Source organism: Ixodes scapularis, unplaced genomic scaffold (genome assembly GCF_016920785.2).
Source record: "Ixodes scapularis isolate PalLabHiFi unplaced genomic scaffold, ASM1692078v2 PGA_scaffold4__175_contigs__length_147842914, whole genome shotgun sequence".
Classification (NCBI taxonomy): Eukaryota; Metazoa; Arthropoda; class Arachnida; order Ixodida; family Ixodidae; genus Ixodes; species Ixodes scapularis.
In genome coordinates, this window is record NW_024609879.1 from 27,352,583 (window position 1) to 27,372,293 (window position 19,711).

The 19,711-nt window shown below is 40.6% G+C and overlaps 1 protein-coding gene across 1 annotated transcript in view; it reads right to left on the reverse strand.

Moving 5' to 3' along the window:
• Positions 1–19,711, reverse strand: part of LOC115310778 (A disintegrin and metalloproteinase with thrombospondin motifs 7-like) — a 45,947-nt gene that overhangs the window by 15,842 nt on the left and 10,394 nt on the right. Inside the window, exons 5-10 of the mRNA XM_042293768.1 lie at positions 18,088–18,120; positions 16,811–16,941; positions 15,358–15,432; positions 15,107–15,264; positions 3,039–3,088; positions 707–818 (exon numbers count right to left, since the gene is read on the reverse strand). Of these exons, the coding sequence (XP_042149702.1) occupies positions 707–818; positions 3,039–3,088; positions 15,107–15,264; positions 15,358–15,432; positions 16,811–16,941; positions 18,088–18,120 (559 nt within the window). The remainder of the gene's footprint in view (positions 1–706; positions 819–3,038; positions 3,089–15,106; positions 15,265–15,357; positions 15,433–16,810; positions 16,942–18,087; positions 18,121–19,711) is intronic.

Here is a 19,711-nt window from a genome sequence, read left to right on the forward strand (position 1 = left end):
AATTAAATTTAGGATATCTGCTAGTGACATGTTCGTGAAATGAAATCATGATCCAGGCACCATGTTTATATTCATCTGTTATAGTTGCTTGCAAATACCGGGTGTTTGAATAGAACAGATTAACAAAATCGTAAAACGTGAACTAATGCACTTTGCGAAGTGAGCTATATGGCCAAGGGGACATAATATAAAGGGAGGATACGCCTCACTAAGAGTCAAATAATTAACTAAGTGTTATTGATTACCTTTTTAATTTGTCGAAATAAACATATGGTTTTAAATACAAACTGGGTGATTAAAACTACCAAATCAGTATTAAAAAAAAAGAAAAAAAAACTTGGAGTAGGCGGTAGGCGAGGGGTACGTTAAAGTTACCACTTGTGCAACAGGCTCAAGTTTGGTGGCGCCAAAAACGCGGATGATGAGAAACGGAAGAACCGCTGGAGTGCGTCAAATTTGGACGCCTGTTCAGGGATGAAGAAACACTAAAAACATGTCTATAGAGTTCTGTTAAAATTTGGTGGTCTTGATTCCAATTAAGGTAACTGAATACAAGTCACCCACATTACCAACGATTGAATATGAAAGTACAGTTTGTGATCCAGTCACGCGACATAACGTTTACAGAATGGAAGGATAAAATGTAACATCTAAACCCTGGCACAAGAGGAGGACACGCCACGGGCATTGAAAGGCGAGTACTCACGCGTGCCCGAGTTCGTGCGTCAAAATAGGGACCATGCTGTGTGTATGAGGCACGTCTTCTGATTGGCCAACACTCATACGAACGTGGCACACTCCCCCAAGGTAGGCGATGCCTGCAGGTAACACAGTTGACATTTAAACTTTTTGCACACTCTCTTATATCACGAATATGAAAGGCAAACAGCTTTAACATGGGGTACTCTTTTACGCTAAAAATATTAAACACAAATCAGAAAAAATACAACAAAAAAGCGTTCATTTTTGAGAAATGAACCGCATATATAAAATTGTGTAACTTTTCAAGTTAATCATCTAGCAAGATACGTAAAGGCATAAGGAATTCCTTGCATCTTTTCAAACGCTCTGTTGGTGCACATGGATAGACGCCGAAGGACGCCGACAGACGCTAGTTTACTTTCGTGGATCGTGCATGATGGGATGTCAGGACGACGATTCCCGTCAGCTAATCCTGTCGTTTAACACCTCAAAATCTGGTGCAAAAGATGCAAACAAAAAAGGAGATCTCTGCATAGAAGGTAGTTGACAATGATGGTATTGTGGGTTTGACCGCTTGGTCTCTTGGGAATCTGTATGTGCTTTATATTTGAAAATGATATCAACAAAGGAGATCTCTGCGTAGGAGGTGGCTCAGAGTGAATGTGAGAGTATATATGGGACGCCTTAGAAGTAAACCAGATAGCTGAATTTGGGACGTTCCCTTTTGTGTCTGTTCCTTCGATTAAAATGTTTTTTCTTTTCTGTTCCACAGCTTGGTGTGTCTAGCGACCTATGCTGGTCATACATCAAAAGTGGTCCTGACGTAGCAACAAATGACGTCACAGAAGCCGAAGTGTCATGCTGTTGCATGTCGTGATCCTGGCGGTTGGTCGTAGAAATGTTAACGAGAATCTGCGAGTAACAGAACCGAACGCGAGTGTCGCTGTCGTCATGGCGTCCCAACTTCTGGCTTCGAAAGCTTCCGTCTACTGACACACTGGGGAGCCCGACATTCAGCAGAACAGGTGTCTGCCACTTGCACCACAGCTGTTGGGACTCCGCCAGGATCACGACCGACGACAGCATGACACTTCGTTATCAGGCGGAAACCGAGGGACCACTTTTTCTGACGTGGTAAACACACCAGTTGAAGACGCGTGCCAGGCACTTTAATTAAATGGTCACGTATCCCGGACGTTACCTGAGGCATGCACCTCTTTTGTGGTGAAGTCTTGTGGACTGTAGCACCCCTGGCCGAGAAAAATAAGCCCATAAATGTCTATAGGTTTAAGAAGCATGAAACTCATTGATATGCCTCTTGAAGTGTAGCTATATACGGGGTATAGATTGCCATTAAGACTACGGATGCATTGTTTATTCACGACGATAGATCTTAGAAATTGATCACTCTTCACGCTATAAAGAGACTGCAGAGTTGAAAGAAAAACAACATATGCCTGACAAAATGAGGCACCAAGTCACACCAGCGGCAACAACGCACGAGACGCCAGAGTGACTTGGGTTTTCGTGCATCAATCTCAACTTTTTATTAATAATGTCCGCACCTCGATTTTCCTTGCAATAAGAAACGGGTTAATTATTACGATTCGCGGAAAATCAGCGATCGTGGGAAGGCTCGAATGCCGATCGGATAGTTATGTGAATGTCAGATTATTGGTTTGGACACTGCGGAAAAGTAGCATTTTGAATTTTGCGCACTAATGGTGGACCTAAATCGGACGAGTATCTTACGGAACACAAAAAAAAAACACGGTGATTCTCACCAATCAGTTCGGTTTCACTGTCTTCTTTCTAATCAAAATTGTTTTTTTATTGTAAACTAGAAACCGGTTGTACCTTCGTGACATACGTTACTTCACGGGGCATGCCCCCGAAAGAGTCCTGACTAAAATATATTTGAATATCGATCTCACAATAGCGGCGTTATCGGCAGAGGTAAAGTTTGCGCACACAGAGAGTAAGCAATTTGTTAGCTTTCTAATTTTTTTCCTTATGTAGATGGCTGCTTCCTTGTAGCATTTAGCAATATATTTTTCCTATTAATTTAATACTGAGTGTATTCAACTAGCTTCGGGAATGTCTGTACCATTTTCGTATTTCCAGCAACTTGGTTACGGGGTGAGCGTTTGAAAGGATCTAGAGTTGCATTTTTCAAGCGACAAATAAAGTAATTTCTTAAGGTGGTTCCAAGTCTTGGAGAAATATAAGTTACGGTGCCACTCTATACAAAAAGGTCTGTGTTCATGCGCATGCAGGAATAATTACGGTCCTTTTCTTTATGAATTAAACATAGGCGTTGAACGTCTATTTCGTACCCAGGACGCTGTTGGAAAGCTCGCCATTAACATAATCTGCAAGGTCCAGCCTAGAGAGATGAGAAACGGTCATTAAACTCGGTTAAGTAATGCTTTCTTATATTAAAACACGTTACTTCCCTTGTTCCGTGCCTAGGCGCGGGCATGGCTACTCTCAAAAATACTTTTATCGCCCTCCGCAAATAAGATTGCTGCATCGAATCAGGAAGTCAGAATCCTAAAGCCTGCGCTTTTTAACCTGTCAGTGACTACACCATTCGTAAGAACATAGAACAAGCAACCTGCTCTATAACGTGTACAAAAGCGCCAGATGCCGAGGATAAACGATTCATTTGATGACGTGCGTAAATTACGCTTAGAGGTAGCATTTTGTTTTATTTTTGATTTATTCTGTTAATACGAGTAAAACATATAGCAATTTTAATCATTTTATCCTTAATCTGCCTACTGCCCACAGTAAACGCCTAAAATGGGAATGCCATTAATGCTCATTGAGACCACTCGCATCACTAGTTATGTTTATAAACCTTGATTAAGGATAACATGCTGGATTATAATTGCCAACTCTTATATTGCTGTGTCAAGACACTGCGGTCTTTTTAAGAAAAAAATTAATAAAGCATTGCTTTTCTGCCTTGAACGTCACGTTTCTGCCGAATTTCTGTTGGGCCCCCTTGTTATGGTGGGCTACAGTATTAGCCCCGAGAGCGAACACAAGCGTCGCTGCGGTCGCCGCGCCCTGATTGGGTGAGGTGTACCGTGACGTCAGGGGGATAACTCCGCTCCGCGATCTCGCATCGGCTCGCTCCCCAGCACCGGTTTCCTGGTTTGGCGTTGTGTGCCGCAAGCTCTTCGAGGAGCTGGACCCCGTTTACCCGGTGTACAAGACGTTGAGTTAGGCCGATATTGACGTGCTTTCGTACATTTTATAAGCCTGCTTGTCCATTTTACCTTTAAAAAGCCGACGAACCTTCCCGTCCGTCCACACGATACAAGGCAATCTTGCGAGGGGTCGGTGAAGCGGTGGCGCAAATGTTTCAGGCGCTGAAATTCTGTTCCTTGCATGTTCATGATTTAGGACGATATTACATACCGCTCTCAAGGCATTTGAAGTGGCATTTATATCATGGGCCTTTGGGTGGTCGGCAAATTAGCTCGCGACCCCGACTCAGCGCATGCCACTCTGTATGCGCTGGTTTGCAGATGTTTTAAAAGCCCTGCGTCTAGTGGTCTTTGAAGTTCTCGTGGAACAGGGTTGTTTTACATAAATGTAGCTTCTTCGCGAATTAATTATGTAGTTTATACACGTATGCAGGCATATTTCTTAGAAGATGCACAATTACTGGAAATTAGTTTGTATGGTAGCAGCAAAAACGACCTGAATTTCCCCCAGTTGCTTGTATGATATGTATTGAACTGCACAAAATATGCACAGCAATAGTACCGTAATTTGGAATGGTTATACTTTTTCCTGACATTCTTTATTCCAGCCTTGGGTATTCGGAAAATACACCGTTTAGTTTGAATTGTCATTTCCAATTGAAAGAGACACTGCTGCAAGTCCCCAAAAGCTTCCTCAGCCTCCAAACTCCCTACAGCTGGACTTTCTGACAACAGAGGAAAACAGGAGTAAAAGCAAGCATTCGAACGGCTGTCCAGTGGTAAATGCAGCACTAGTATCAGGAAATGTGGAACCTGTGAAAGGTGACAGTCTGCGTGAGAGAAGCTTCTGGTATTTTAACTTCAGGACATTTTGATTGAGGTAAAAAATCTCGATTTTAGCGCGTAAGGTACTAATAACGAGCTAGATACCTTTGCTTACGTTTGTTATACATTACTTGAGAATTGATATAAACAAGTCCACAGATACCACCCATGTAGTCCATTAAAATACTATCCGAATCCAGCGAAGGTAAAATGCGAGCGATGTGTATAAATAAATGTTCCTTGTTTTTTTTACTTTGCCCCTGCACTTGGGCTGTCTTAATTGTGATTCTCTCCCCATGGCCCAGACTGTATTTAACATGTTGCTCGAGCAGCATGCAACGTTTCTGCTTCGGCGATCTTGTTTAAAAACAGATTAAAAAAATAGTCTACATAACCTGCCAATTCATTCAGACCATAAGCAGAATTTATTGTGTGAGATATAAATCTATAGTGATGCTCTTGCAATTTTGGCCATATTTCTTTATTTTCATATACCAGCTGTGATTTACGCGTTGCCTGCCCTGTCAGCCATGCTTAAAATGTTGGTTGAAGTTTCGCTTGTAGCTACAGGCCATCCCTCAATAAAGTCACATATAAGAATTTACACTTCCTACGAAAAACACGCAAAAAAAAAAAAATAGAAACGACCGCGCCGACAGCCAGCCCGTCACAGCCTCCACAGGGCGAGCGGGGCGAGTCGGGGAAATATTCTCTCCTCGCCGTGACGTCACCCCGGTTCGCCGTAAGGGGGCGCCACGCGAACTTCTCGGGGCTAATAGACGACATTCAGCTCAATTATATTCCAGTGATCAGAAGATCATCTTACTTAGTCGATTCGCAAGTGACATGAGGCTAATTGCCCTTTAAATGTTTTATGTGCTTGGGGTATTAGAATAAAATGCAGGCGCACCGCGCATAGGGTATTAGACTCCAGCAATATCAAGCGACATTTTTAAATTAACATAATATTTGTAAAATGAGGGTTTGGAAGTACGGATCCTTGGGGTAACGAAGTCAGGCTTCTTAGCCAGGGGCAACGCGGCTCTATAATACACTGCACATTGACCATCAGTTTGAAGTAGGTGGCCGGAATTGTACAACTAATACAATTTATTCTTCATCCCTCCGTAAGACTTCTTTGAATGAAAATACCTTCATTCCTATGCTGTATCAGTTATTAGCAATCACCTGTTCATAAACATTGTTAGCACCGTTCACTGCTTCGAGCATTCATGAAATAAGTTTGAGATTACTGTACTTTGTTTTAGGGGAACGCAGCCCTTAGGCGCCCGTTTCCGGATTGAGCCACGTCGCCGTCGGCGTCACCGCGCTCCCCATTATGGGATGCTCCCCATAATGACGTCACACGTGACGCCACTCAACCCGGGAAAAGTCTTCCACAAAATTTAGCTGGAAAGCTTTTCCGCTAAATTAAGCGGGCAAACTTTTTCGTTACCTTTTGCCGGAAAAATGTTATCGGCAAACTTAGCGGCAACATTTCGCCCTCGTCACCTCATACGTGATGTCACGTGTGACATCGCGTTTAACTTAGCAAAAAACTTTTCCTCTAAAATTAGCAAAAACATTTTACCGCTAAATGTAGCGAGGAAATTGACGTCACGTGACCTCAAAACCAATTAAATTTCCCCACTAAATTTAGAAAGAAAATGTCGCTACAATTCTGCTAAATTTAGTGGGAAAATGTTGGTAAATTTCTGGCTAGATGGGAGGGGACAAGGAGAGAAGGAGGGGGAAGGGTATGAAGGAGAAAAGGGGTACACCCTCTTCTCCGGATTTTTCCCACCTCCTCCTCAAGAGCTGCACTCTGATTCGGTACTACAGAGAATTGTAAACGTCTTTAATATTTTTATAACCCTTTCTTCTTTCCATTTAGTTGTATATTTACCCGGAATGGCATAATGGAAAGTATTGCTTATGGCTTATATTGCTTATATATTATATAGTCTGTATTCTTATATAACACAATAATTACTATGTAACAAAACACAATATAATTAGGGTTCCGTGTTTTCGGTGTTTATTTTTTGTCGAATTTGGGAGAATTTTTTTTCTAGGGGGGGGGGTTAATTTTACCCGCAGTTTCGCTGTTTTTGTGTAATTCGGTTTAAGTCATAACAAATGTACACAAAAACACCGAATCAGTAAGAAGAAATTAACTCATAAAAAAATACCCCCAAATTAAATAAAAAAACTCCGAAAACATGGAATCATATATATATATATTAATATAAGCTTATGTTATATCAGAATATATTCAATATTAGCTACCCCTTTCATATTGCTTAACTTACCAGGTGGAGTTCTGCTGAAATGTTTACATTTAAGACTCTCAGTAGTTAAATAAAAAATGAATAAGGAGGCACGCTTAAGAACACTGAATCTGGGATAAATTTAGCCTTCCAGTCACACGAATGCCGCTTGTGTAGGGTACACCCTAACGTGGACTTCGATATTTAAAAAAAAGGTCCAAGAAAAGTCTATTAGTGATACTTCCTCCCTAGTTTTTGTTTCGCTTCCCTTACGTGCACCCCTCTAAAGGCATAACAGTGCGGAGAGCAGTAAAACACGTCATTAGTTGCTTGATTGATTAATTTAAGGTACAATGAAAAAAAAAGCGTTTGTGAAAGAACATAGCAAGGCATTGCAACAAGTCCTAGTTCTTCTCATAGGTCAAATGAACTTTGATTGGCCTAATCCCTTCAGATTAGCCCTTGCTTTACTGATAATCGGACGGTTTGCTACCGGAGACCAAGCTGCGACCAAGGCCCGACGGATCATCTCTTCAGTCACGGACCAGTCACGTCATCGCGCAAACACCGGACTGATAACTACAACGGGCTTGTGGCTGAGGACTGGTCAGCAACACGAGCAACCGATCAGTCATGTGACAGCAAACGTCATCAAGGGGTTAAAAGAAGCACCCCGCCACACAACCATCGCAGTCAGCGGCAGGAACCACACCAGAGCATAACGCATTGAACTTTTTCAGGTAAGAATTTATCATAAAGCACTGGTACCTTTACCTAACGATACCTGCTGGTGCCGCTGACTGCGAGTTGTGTGTTGAACAGTGTAAATGTCTTCAGATGATGAAACTTCTGTTCTCTGTTTGAACTGTAAAAAAACAATTGGAAGGAGATGGGAAGGATATGCAATGTACTGAATGTCGATTCGGATACCACCTAGGGAACTGCTCTGGTGTGCCCAAGAGTAGTGTCAAAAAGAAAAAAAAACAGTCAATTAGCTTGAGAGAAAATTGGGTGTGTCAAACATGTCGCATTTCAAAAAAGCGATCAAAACCAAGCGACGCGCAAACGAATGTATCGGAAGGTGAGCATGGCATTCACAAGAAGTTAGCACAAATCACGCAAATGCTATTGGTTCTTGGACCCCAAGAAAATAAGGTCGATGATTTGACCAGCGTAAAGGAAACAGTGCAAGAAATCGAAAGAAAGGTCCAAATAATCTCGGACAGATATGACGAAGCTATGAAAAAGCTAACAGCGCAAGAAGAAGAAATTACAGATATCAAACGGAGAGTAATCAATATTGAAGAGACTCAACCAAAAGAGGAAGAAATAAAAAAAAAAACTTAAACAAGACCTCAACAACCTTGAGCAATACGGCAGCCTAAACAACCTTGAAGTTCCTGGCGTCCTTGCCACTGAAAACGAGAACCTAATTGAAAGGCTCGGTAGTGTCGCGGACAAACTGCAGGTAACACGGCTAAAAAAAGAGGACGTGGCAGCCATTCACCGTATTTCAACAAGGAAAGAAAAAACGCCCCCGATAATGATAAAATTCATGAACCGAACCATCCGAGGCGAATGGCTAAACAGTAAGAGAAAGCTCCAATCGGATGACTCATACGATAACATTAACTTACAAGAAAACTTGACGGAAACAAACAAAAAGCTCTACTTTGACGCCAGAGGAAAAGCTAAGTAACTTGAATATCGATACACGTGGCACAGAGGCGGTTGCACGTACAGTGCTAATCACACTTGTCTATAACGCGCGAGCGTGCGGCTTTCTCCGTGGAGCGCTAGACTGGTGGCATTCGCGGAAACTAAGCTAGTCACGTCGCGCAACATGGAACGGCCAGCTCGAGGGGTGTCCTGCCCACTCTATCAGCTGGCAGCGAGCGCGGAAGGCTGCTCGCACGCTTTTTACAAACATCATTGCTCGAACAATAAACAAACTGAAGCATGAAGGCGTATCAACAATCTCGTCATCAAAAAACTAAAATATATCATAAAGCACTTTACTTTTATCGCTTACCAAGCTAAGATAAGGCTTGCTACTATGCAAAAAAAAAAAAGCATATCAATTGACCGGATTTGAAAGGACTGCGCATAGTGTCGAGGGGCAGGACACCCCTCGAGCGGGCCGTTCCATGTTACGCCACGTGACTAGCTTAGTTTCCAGGAATGCCACCAGTCTAGCGCTCCCCGGAGAAAGCCGCACACTCGCGCGTTATAGACAAGTGTGATTAGCACTGTACGTAAGAAAAAAGGACGGTGATCGGGCAATCCGTATCGCAACACGGAGTGATCTTGATAAAATAAATTGAAAATGGATGGAAGACAGATATATTCATCCCTTGAGAAGTGGTGGGAAAGTGTAGCCACTACTATTGATGAGTGTTCTTTTGTTTTGTTGCATGCAAATATTCGTAGTCTTAAAAAGCATTGGAATGAAATGAACAGTCGGGTAGAGCCCTATCTTGATAAGCTAGATATTAATGTTTTTTTCAGAAACATTGTTTTTCTTGAAAATTTCGATGTGGTTTTTCACAGTAGAGACGGTCGAAGGGGAGGTAGAGCAATGGTCATGATTAATAATAAACTTAAAATTATCAAATACAAAAAAAAAAACTCAATTTCCCTCAACAGAGGCTCTTCACGTTGAACTAGATAAGAACAAATAATTATTCTCCGTATTAGGTCTCTATCGAGTGCCCGAAGGAAATACAGGTGATTTTAAAAACGAACTAAATAAATGATTAAATGAGAATAAAGAGAATGATATAATTATTGCTAGTGATATAAACATCGACATTCATAGTTCGAATACGATGACAAATACCTTAATAGCTTAGTATTATCTGGCTTGGAACCACTGATACAGGATTTCACAAGAGAAAAAGTTTCCGGAGGAAAATTAACCCAATCGTGTATAGACCACATATATACAGGAACAAAAGAAGGTAAATCTGAAGGACAAGTGATTACTGAAAAAGTAGCTGATCATTATTTTGTAGCAGTGACCATTTCGAATTTCTTTAGGGAGGAAAAAAAAAGAATATGTTGAGAATTTCTTTGTTAATAATAGGAAAGTTGATATCTACATACAGGAAGTGACCTGGAATGAAATTGCTAAAGAACAGGTTCCTGAAAAACTATATGACAGTCTTATAGATATATTTGATCATATATACAAAAAATCAACCAAAAATAATATAAAGAAACGCAAGTTACAGAATGATTGTATAACTAAAGAGATCGATGATCTAATCAAAGAAAAAACGAAGGCATGGCAGCTCTTAAAGCGCTTTCCGAACAATGTAAAGTGTAAAAATGAACATCGTGCAATTAGGAACAAAGTAAACTCCCTCGTAAGAAGTGCGAAAAGAAGTTGTTATTGGACGAAATTTTTAGAAACTAAAGATTTAGCCCAGTGCTAGTCACTCGTAATTCAGCTGTTGGGCCGAAAAAAAATAAATCGATTGTGGACACCTATAAAATTAATTTCGGTTATAATTGTGATATAGAAGTGATTGGAAACGGATTCAATAAAGAATATGTACACCCCATTGAGAGTCTTTGTTGTGGTTCAACAGAAAGGCAGACAAATCAAATCAGGATGAACAACTCAATTTTTCTTCCAGACATGTCGGAGAATGACCTAATTGAAATCGTGAATCAATTCAAAACAAATAAAGCAGTGGGGTTAGACCAAATAAGGGCAAGAGATATTAAGAAGCACGTCCATATATTAAAACCAGTGCTCCCTCAACTATATAACGGTATTTTCTCGGGGGGCGTCATTCCCAAAAAGCTAAAGATAGCCGTTGTCAGGCCTGTGTATAAGAAAGGCGAGAAAAATAAATTTCTTAATTATGGACCTGTATGTATACTTTCGGTAATTAATTATATAACAAAGATACCTAAATAAAATAATGCAAAAATTTATAGCAAAGAATGACATTTTAATTCATACACAATATGGATTTAGAGAAGAAATAGGGACTTCTGATCTTTTAGAGGACTGTTTTGATTATGTTTATGAAAATCTAGATAATGGTAAATTTGTACTAGCGTTATTCATCGATTTTACACGGGCTTTTGAAACAATAAATCATTCTATATCGTTAGATAGGTTGTAGAGCATAGGATTTGAGGTAGGGCATATGACTTGGTTAAAAATTATCTTCTGGATAGATATCAGGTAGCGCGACTAGGGACGAAATACAGTACAGCAATAAAGGTTAAACAAGGTGTACGCCAAGGAACAGTACTAGGTGCTCTTTTTTTAATCTATACGTGAATGAGATTGCTCAAGTCAAACTAACAAGTAATTTATTTCAGTCTGCCGACGATACAGTAATTGTATTTGCCCACAGAAATTATGAGACTGCCGTTAGGGAAATACAGGAGGATATCCATAATATTCTTCAGTGGTTCCGTAAAATCGAATTATTGTAAACACCTCAAAAACTCAAGTAATGTGCTTTAGAGACCCGAGAAAAAAATATTAGCTGAATTACCCACTAAAATGCACGAAAAAAACTGTCTTAACTGTTCATGCGCCGCAATAAAGTATGCAGAAAATGTCGAATACCTTGGAATGCACATAGACAATCATCTTAAATGGAATATTCATGATGAACAAGTGTGTAAAAAATTAAGGGTACTGACGGCTGATATATTTCACATCCAAGATATAGTTTCGCATTCTGTACTTCGAATGATTTATAATTCACTAGGAAAATCTGTCCTACAATATGGAATAACGGTTTATGGACACTGTGCTCAATATCTACAAACAAAAATAGAAACTCTTCAAAAAAAGATATTTAGAAAGATTTTTTACCTAAGTGGAGAATGCAATTATACAGAGTAAATGTGTAAAGAATTGGGAGTACTGTGCTTTAGTGATCAGTTGAAATATGATATAACAAGAAATGTTTTCAAAAGTTGTCATAAAAAAGAAATTAATAAGGCAAGAACGCTGCGTCGTAACAGGAAATAGTCTGTACCATTAATAAACACGAAATACGGTGAGGCTACAAGAATGTATTATGTACCGAAAACTTTTAAGGAATAACCCGATGATCGGATTGGATTTAAAATCCCTGTGACATTAGAAAACTAACACGACAATGGATCAATGCGCAGTAGGAAAAAAGTGAAAGCCGCTTACAACTCCGTGTAACGCCGAATTGGAGCTCAGCTCTTGAGGAGGAGGAGGGAAGGGTACTGAAGGGAGGGTACACCCCTCCTCCTCCTCCCCTCATTCTTTAATATGTTCCGTGGAGGTCACCTGACCTCGGGGGAGGGGGTCACGTGACCTTGGGGAGGGGGGCCACGTGACCTTGGGGTAACGTGACCTTAGGGGGTCACGTGGGGGTCACCTTGGAGGTCAGGTGACCTTGAGGTGACCTTGGGGTCACGTGACCTTGGGAGGGGTCACGTGACCTTGGGGGGACACGGGACCTTGGGGGTCACGTCAGTGGGGTGAAGCTCTCAGCTACTTCCGTCCGGCCGCGTATACTTATGACGTTTGTCCGGTCCGGCGAACTGCTTCCGATTGCCGCGCTCCCAGCGGGTGTTGGCACTCGTTATTTTATTTTAAATAAATATGATTTATATAATTAATGAAGCGAAATAAAGGTGAAGTTGTTTTGAAGGTGTGAATGGTTTTGAAGCTTGTTATCGTAACTTTCTCTTTCACTCTTTCAACGTGTCTGGGCGCGCTTTCCCTCTCTCCGAACCCGCGCCTCGCGCCTCGACATGCGCTGGCCGCTGGCGCCGGGAGGTCGGTGTACCGTTAGAACGCGCGAGGGACGCGAGCTGGCGAGCTGTTTCGCTTCTGGGAGTGCGTCGCGGCGCGAGATTCGCGCCGCGTTCGTGCGCGCGCGGTTTTCTTTTCTTTTTCGTGGGAACTCGTTGTTTTTGTAATGTGGTCAAGCATGGATTTTCGTCATCAACACACCACCAGATGTGCCAAGTGGGGAAACAATGATTGCCGGAAGCCGGGACATCAATGGTTTCGAGCTCCAATAGACGTGCTGTACGCTCTTTTGGTCTTCTCTTGCTTAACTCCCTGATGAGATGTTTGCAACAAAACCTAATTTTTGCAGTGGTAGTGAGTATTAATTGTTTGATTTTGGCAATAGCTACGATGGTTTCCAATCACAAAACCAAATCCTATCATTGTTCAGGATTGCTCTTCACTCGCCGCGAGAAATATGTCATTGTCAAATTACTGGAGACTTCTGTGTCATTTAAGATCGAGCACATATGCTCACTTTAAAAGATGGGAAACTTTTTGCTGTGAGCTGTTTATTTGGCATTGTTTTTAGCGATTCACGCGTCTGTTCGCGAGGAGCGCAATTGAGCCTAAATATTTTTCGATTAACTGAGGATGAGCGATGGAGCGATCCGCTCTGGTTTCCCGTTTCGTTGAGCAGTGGCGCACTCCTAAATTTAAGTGATAATATTAAAAACGAACGCAGGTTCTCGATGAAGACTCAATACCACAGAGCTGAGCTGTTTTTCTTGACCTCATTCCTTAGTTTCCTTTAGTAGCAAGACACCGTCGTCGGTCTTTACTTATACGCTTACTTATATAATCAAATTCGAAATGATTGTCAATTTTGCGTGGAGGCATTTAAGTCAAGGAGAAGAAAAATAGAGGAGACACGAGTTTTTAGTGTCGCAGTGTTGAACTGCAAGTACCGTTTTTTGAAAGGAGGCGCAGAAAAAGCTCGTTGTTTTCATATGACCATATCAGGCACGTAATGGCCAATCAAGCAATTCAACTTTTTTTTTTTCTGGGCTCCACGCCTGTGGCTGGACGGCGTAAGGCTTGTGAGTATACGCCAAGAAGCTCGAAAGGGTTCACGAACGTAGAGATTTTATGTAAATTTAGCGAAGTGCCTTTGCTAGGACGCATATCATCACCTTCGTCGCACGTAACCTTAACGTTTCATCCTGTTTTGTTGTTAATTTCTTTGATTCTTGTCTGCAAAATATTGAGAAATTTCGTCTGTATTTTCTACTGTCTCTTGTCTTGAATAAAAATGAACGCAAAAGGACAAGCATTGCATATTTTTTGTGTATGTGTCACTTTCATTGCTTTGCTAGGTTTCTGCTGCTTTGCTGCTGGTCTCGCTTTAAAGTGCTGGCTTGTGTGCGTTTCAACGCACATTAACCAGCGCTGAAATACGAAAACCAGCCGCAAAGCAGCAGAAGCCTAGCAAAGCAACGCGCAAACCGGGCAAAAAAAAAAGCTGCAATATATATATTTTTAACTCTAGGTGGCGCAAGCTACCGCCCATCCATCCAAACACAATGGCGCTGCCATGCAGTTTCGGTTTTGGTTTCGCTGTGCCGCCATGTCGATTTTAGTACAGCCACCAGATACCAGGTAATTCAAATGGCGCTGCGGCCTCCAGGGTTTTCCGATTTGCGTTCCATGGGCGGTATAGGAAGTTGCACTCCTCTGGTCACGTGACCTTGAGGTGGCATTAGAAGGGCTCACGTGACCTTGGGGTCACTTGACCTGGGGGTGATGTTACCTTGGGAGGGGTCACGTGACCTTGGGGTGACCTTGGTTACGGCGATGGCGACACCAACGGCGACGCCGCTCAAGCCGGAAACGGGCGCTAAGAGCTGCGCTCTAAAAATATAATTAATGATTCATATGGGATTAATTAAAATGAACTCTCCTTCGTCCCAGACTACGCATATATTGCAACCTGAGTTTGTTTTTATGTAGATATTGACCGAGGGAAAGCTGTAGAATTGTACTGCTAAATTGGGTTCGTTTTCTCCTGTTATTGTGTTGTTTTTATATATTTATTGACTGTGCCTAATCAAACCTTTCTATGTATATTCGTTTTAACTCATAGTATAAGTTACAGTGTCTAGGGCGTAACATATCCAAACAGAATATCTTACAAAATTGAAGGAATCTGTTTTGACCTGTCGCGTCCCACGAAGAAGCCTCATCGGCTTATTTGGGTGTTGAGCAAAATTCAATTTGGAAAAATAAAGTTGTATTGTATTGTATATTGTATTGTAATAAACAATGTGTAAATCGATTTCACTTACGATGTGATCAAGACGGTCAGGTCTGCTTTAGTCTTGAACCTTTTGGTTTTAATAGCATTCCCGAGATTGTTGATGGTATTTCGAGAGAGCATGTATCTTTTATTGCGATCTGGCCTCAAGTTATCTGCTGCCTCTATCGTGTCCGTAAACGAGTCCCCCTAGAGAAAAATATGACTTTGCAAAATGGCCTTTTCAACAACGCAAAAAAAAGACAGCGATTATATGAGAGGTACAGATGAACATGTAATTACCTCTGTTAGTGTCATAACATTGACCAGGACAAATGTAATTTTTGGTCTCGAAGTAGCCTCGTATCGCAGGTTCACCTTGAGACGAAGTGGGGTAAAGATTAGAAAGTATTTTATATTAGCGTATAACGTACACGAATTCAGCAGAGGCGTAGCCAAGAAAAGGGGGGGGGGGTAGGGAGCCTGATAAGGTTACACCTCCCCCCTTTCCGCCTAAAACAGATACCAGTCTACACCTCTGCATTTGGGCTATGATTGAGGACCACAAAATATTTAAAAAACAGCCATGTCTTGGACTAATTATTCGGGAATGACGACGTTTGAATCTTTCGGCTTTTATCTTTTTTGCTTACGCTATAGCGCTAGAACTTGTGTTTTTTCGGGGTTTTCCTAATGTTTAGACGCAATTCGCATAGACTTCGATTGAACGGTTTCCTATCACTTTGAGTGCAATCGTTCACACTAAAGAAATTCAAGATAACGTCATTCGACATAAACGAGCCATGATTCCTTTTAAGTAAAACATGGTTGGTTCAAGCTACAATATCTGAGCGCGTCTCGCGCTAAATTTGTGTTATATAAAAAGATGCTGCAGTTGTGAAGCCAGGATACAAAGCAGCAGCTCAGCCTTTGCGCACCGCAGCACAGAAGCCTAATTTCTTTTTTTTTTTTTGTCAAACCTAATCTTGCTTTGCCCATCCACCTGCATCCTGTTCAATGTCTGAAATTGTATATTTTATTTGATTCTATCGATTAATCACCAAGTAACTCTTCGATACTCTAGTTGTATGGAATAGATTCTTATTTTTTCCGAAGGTAGTGAAAAAGTAAAACTCTTTTCGCGTGACCAGGTCAGCAAGTTGTACTTGGGTTCTAATTAGAATAGAAGGCTTCCGAATAAAACTCTGAAGAACGAGCCAAAGTGAGCATGTTTTGAAGACAGATTGTTTTGACCACGAACAGAAGGTGCTCTGAAGTACTTGTTTTAACTTCATGGCATTTCTCAGTGCATGATGGACCATACTTAAGCTGCTCGTCACTAAAAACGTTTAGAGTTTAAACATCAATAGTTTCTGATCACGTTTAATCGAGGCGTTCATGTGTTTGCTATTATGCTCAAAGAATACAGTAAGAGTATTACACTTGCACTAAAGGTGAAACCTGAGCAAGTTATGAAGCGACTTGTTTTTGCGTGACTACTGTCAAAGCAAGCGAGATTTAAACTATCTCGCTACGTTTCGAGTAGCGTGCAATCACTGAGATTAATGATGGAAATGAGGGGGTTTCTAATGCTCTCTGATGGGCTATCTGGTTATGATAAAAAAAGCTCTGCGTTACGTGATATTAAGACTTGACTTTTGCACATAAAAACGAGTTCCCAAATTGTTTTGAGTGCGAAGTAAAAAACAGAACTAAAACTAACATTGTATCATATTCTTTATCAAAGAAGTCATACCATCTGAACACTTAGTGCAGCGTACTCTAAGAGGCTTTCCTCATCTGGAAAGTTCTTGCTGTGGTATTCATCGAAAATAAACGACACCTCGACAAAGAACTCGTCGGGAATTTGTACTTGGGTTCGGATTCCTGGAAAACAGAATGTCATCAAGGTGGCACAATGAAACGAAAGTGCTTAAATAACATAGTATTTCATCCAGTTCTCAGTATTATGGACACAGACAAGTGTGAATACGCTAAATATATGTGGCAATACCTATGCTTCAATTTGATTCATAAGTAAGGTAGTAGTCAATAAATATGTGTGTCCAAGATCAGAAAATATATTTAGAAACAGCTTCGCTACTCTTCCAGAACATCTTTTTACGTCCAAAGTCAGCAGTAAATTACAAATATTTCTGCACCTGTGTTGAAGTCTTGAAGTTAAACAAGTCGAAAATAATAAACAATTTTATGACAGCCACGTTTTAGCTACCCTTAATGAAGCTTCCTAAGTACAAACCTTCGAAGCCCAAATGAACTACGTTCTACCGAAGTGCTTGTTTTTGTTTCCTCCCACTCTCGTGTCGGGAATGGTTCTTCGTGGCATGTCCCGATGTGAATATTTCCAAATGCTTCTAGGCCTCCATTTACTCTCCTCATCGTGCATCGCTTTCTCTACTTTAACTCTATTTGAATACCTTCATTTGTGATCGAAGGTCATGCAGCAACATAATAATGCTTGTTCTTTTGAGGAATTAATTCTTGCATTGTTTAAAAGCGAGGCACAATTAGTAGGAATAACATATTTTCACTCTGCTGAAAAGATTCTGTAGAAAAAAAAAAAAGAAAGAGCAAAGAACAACCGACCGCTTGGTGTTCCTCGTGTTCTCTGTGGTTTGAGTCGCCCGAGTATTCACGGGCACCGAGGGCATCAACTTTTTGTTTTCGGTGTTCTGAATGTACTTTTGCGATTACAAAGTAATCAAAACTGCTGTCTAGTAAAATGTGCATATACTAGACATGACATTATATGACACGTATTTCTATCAGACGGTATACTCTGCAAATACAATATGAAGAATCACTCATGATAGGTTCGCGCTGACCGGGTCGTGCAATTTACAACTTATATCGGACTTAGGATTATTGTTATTGTTAAATATAATCTAGCAAAATATGACAGCTATATTAACATATCTTAAAGCAACTATAACGCTCTTCGGCGTTGCGCCATTAAAGTATAAAATCTTTAAACAAATATATTTAGTAGTGTTAATATGTGACTTGACTTACGTGGCATTGCCAAAATTTTCCGTTCCGTTGGTTCTGCAAAATAAAACATTGTAATAATACTTTTTAATGGTTAATGTTGCAAGCCTGCCATGGGCATGGAAACAAATTAAGAACAAAGAGTTGCTAGCGCTGTTGCTCTTCACCCGAAAAACAGCCGTTAGGTTTACTCTGTCGTTTTCTCATGTCAATTCTGGAAAGTCACAGAGTTGATGGCGAAGTTCGTAGCTTTAGTTTGCGTAGAAAGATGCGGGTGACTTTGACTCTATATATACACCAGCATGCTGTTTACAAAGAAATCAGGGTTTTCCCACACAAGGTATGGGCACTGCGCGTCTGCAAAAACCAGATTTCGGTGAGGCGTCTGCGCATGCACTGTGAACACAGCGGCGGCAACGCAGTGACGTAACGTCAAAGCCATGGGCTTATTTATGTTTTTATTTACGCCTGGACCCACCTCGTCCAGGGGGAATTATTGTAAGGTGTTGGAACATCACAAAAACACATACAGCAAAATGTACGCTAAGAAAGATAACACAAAATAACCGACGTTTAACGAGAAGAAGCCTACAGTAGAACGCAGAAACATATGACAGCGAGATGAACTGTCACAAATTTTAATCCGGTGATCATTTCTTTCGAGTTATAATGCATAACACTTGTTTAAGCGTTTTTATTGAAGCTATTTTGATCAGAAAATTATAGTAAAATAACCTACAACGTGAAAAGTTTCTTGGTTTCATACAAGATTCCATCCAAGTTGTTGTTTAATGTTTGAAATGCTGAAGTGAAATCTGTAGTTGCCACCTACAAAAGGAGCTGCACGATATTAGATACCTTCCAATTACTAAATCAAATTCTGAGTTTGGGAGTTCAAAACCGTACACGCGTATGCGAAAACTGGCCGAACGTTTGTGTCATAGATACACAGGTGCTCTTTTGAACTTACTTTTGATGAAATATGATGTACTGCTAGGCATATTGGTTTATTCAGTTATGTCCTTATTTCAAGTCAAAGCAGAAGGAGAATAAACACCTAGGTACTTAAAATGATCAACCTCATTAAGCCAGTGACCGTTCAGATGATTGAATAAAAAATAGGTTTGCACTTTCTAATGAAATGAATATAACACTCTTTTACGTCGAAGTTTATTTTCAATTTTCACATAATCATAATACCAGATCTAAGCCTTAATGAAAAGCAGCGGCGTCTAATGCACTTAGTTCTTTTCGATAAAATTGTGGAATGTTTACACACAAGTTTCGTCTCAAAATGAACTTCACCTCTTTATTTGCAGACTTGAGTTCGTCTAAATAAATCGTACGTTCTAAATTCTTGACGTGAGTTTTGTTCCAAGTCATGAGAATATTGGAAAAAATGGGTTGTGTTAGTACTGTTTTTGAATGCTTTCGTAGAATGCATATTACTAATAAAAACTCAAAATTAATCTATTGAGCAATAAAATTATTTTCAGAAAGGTGTTGAAACATATAGGAGCTATGATTTATGAACTTGTACGTGATAGTGTGCGCGATTATGAATGCGTTTTTAGAATTATGACATACGTACGCTCAAAAAAAAAGAGAACTTATCATTACATCAGGTTTTCTTTTGAAAAAATCAGTC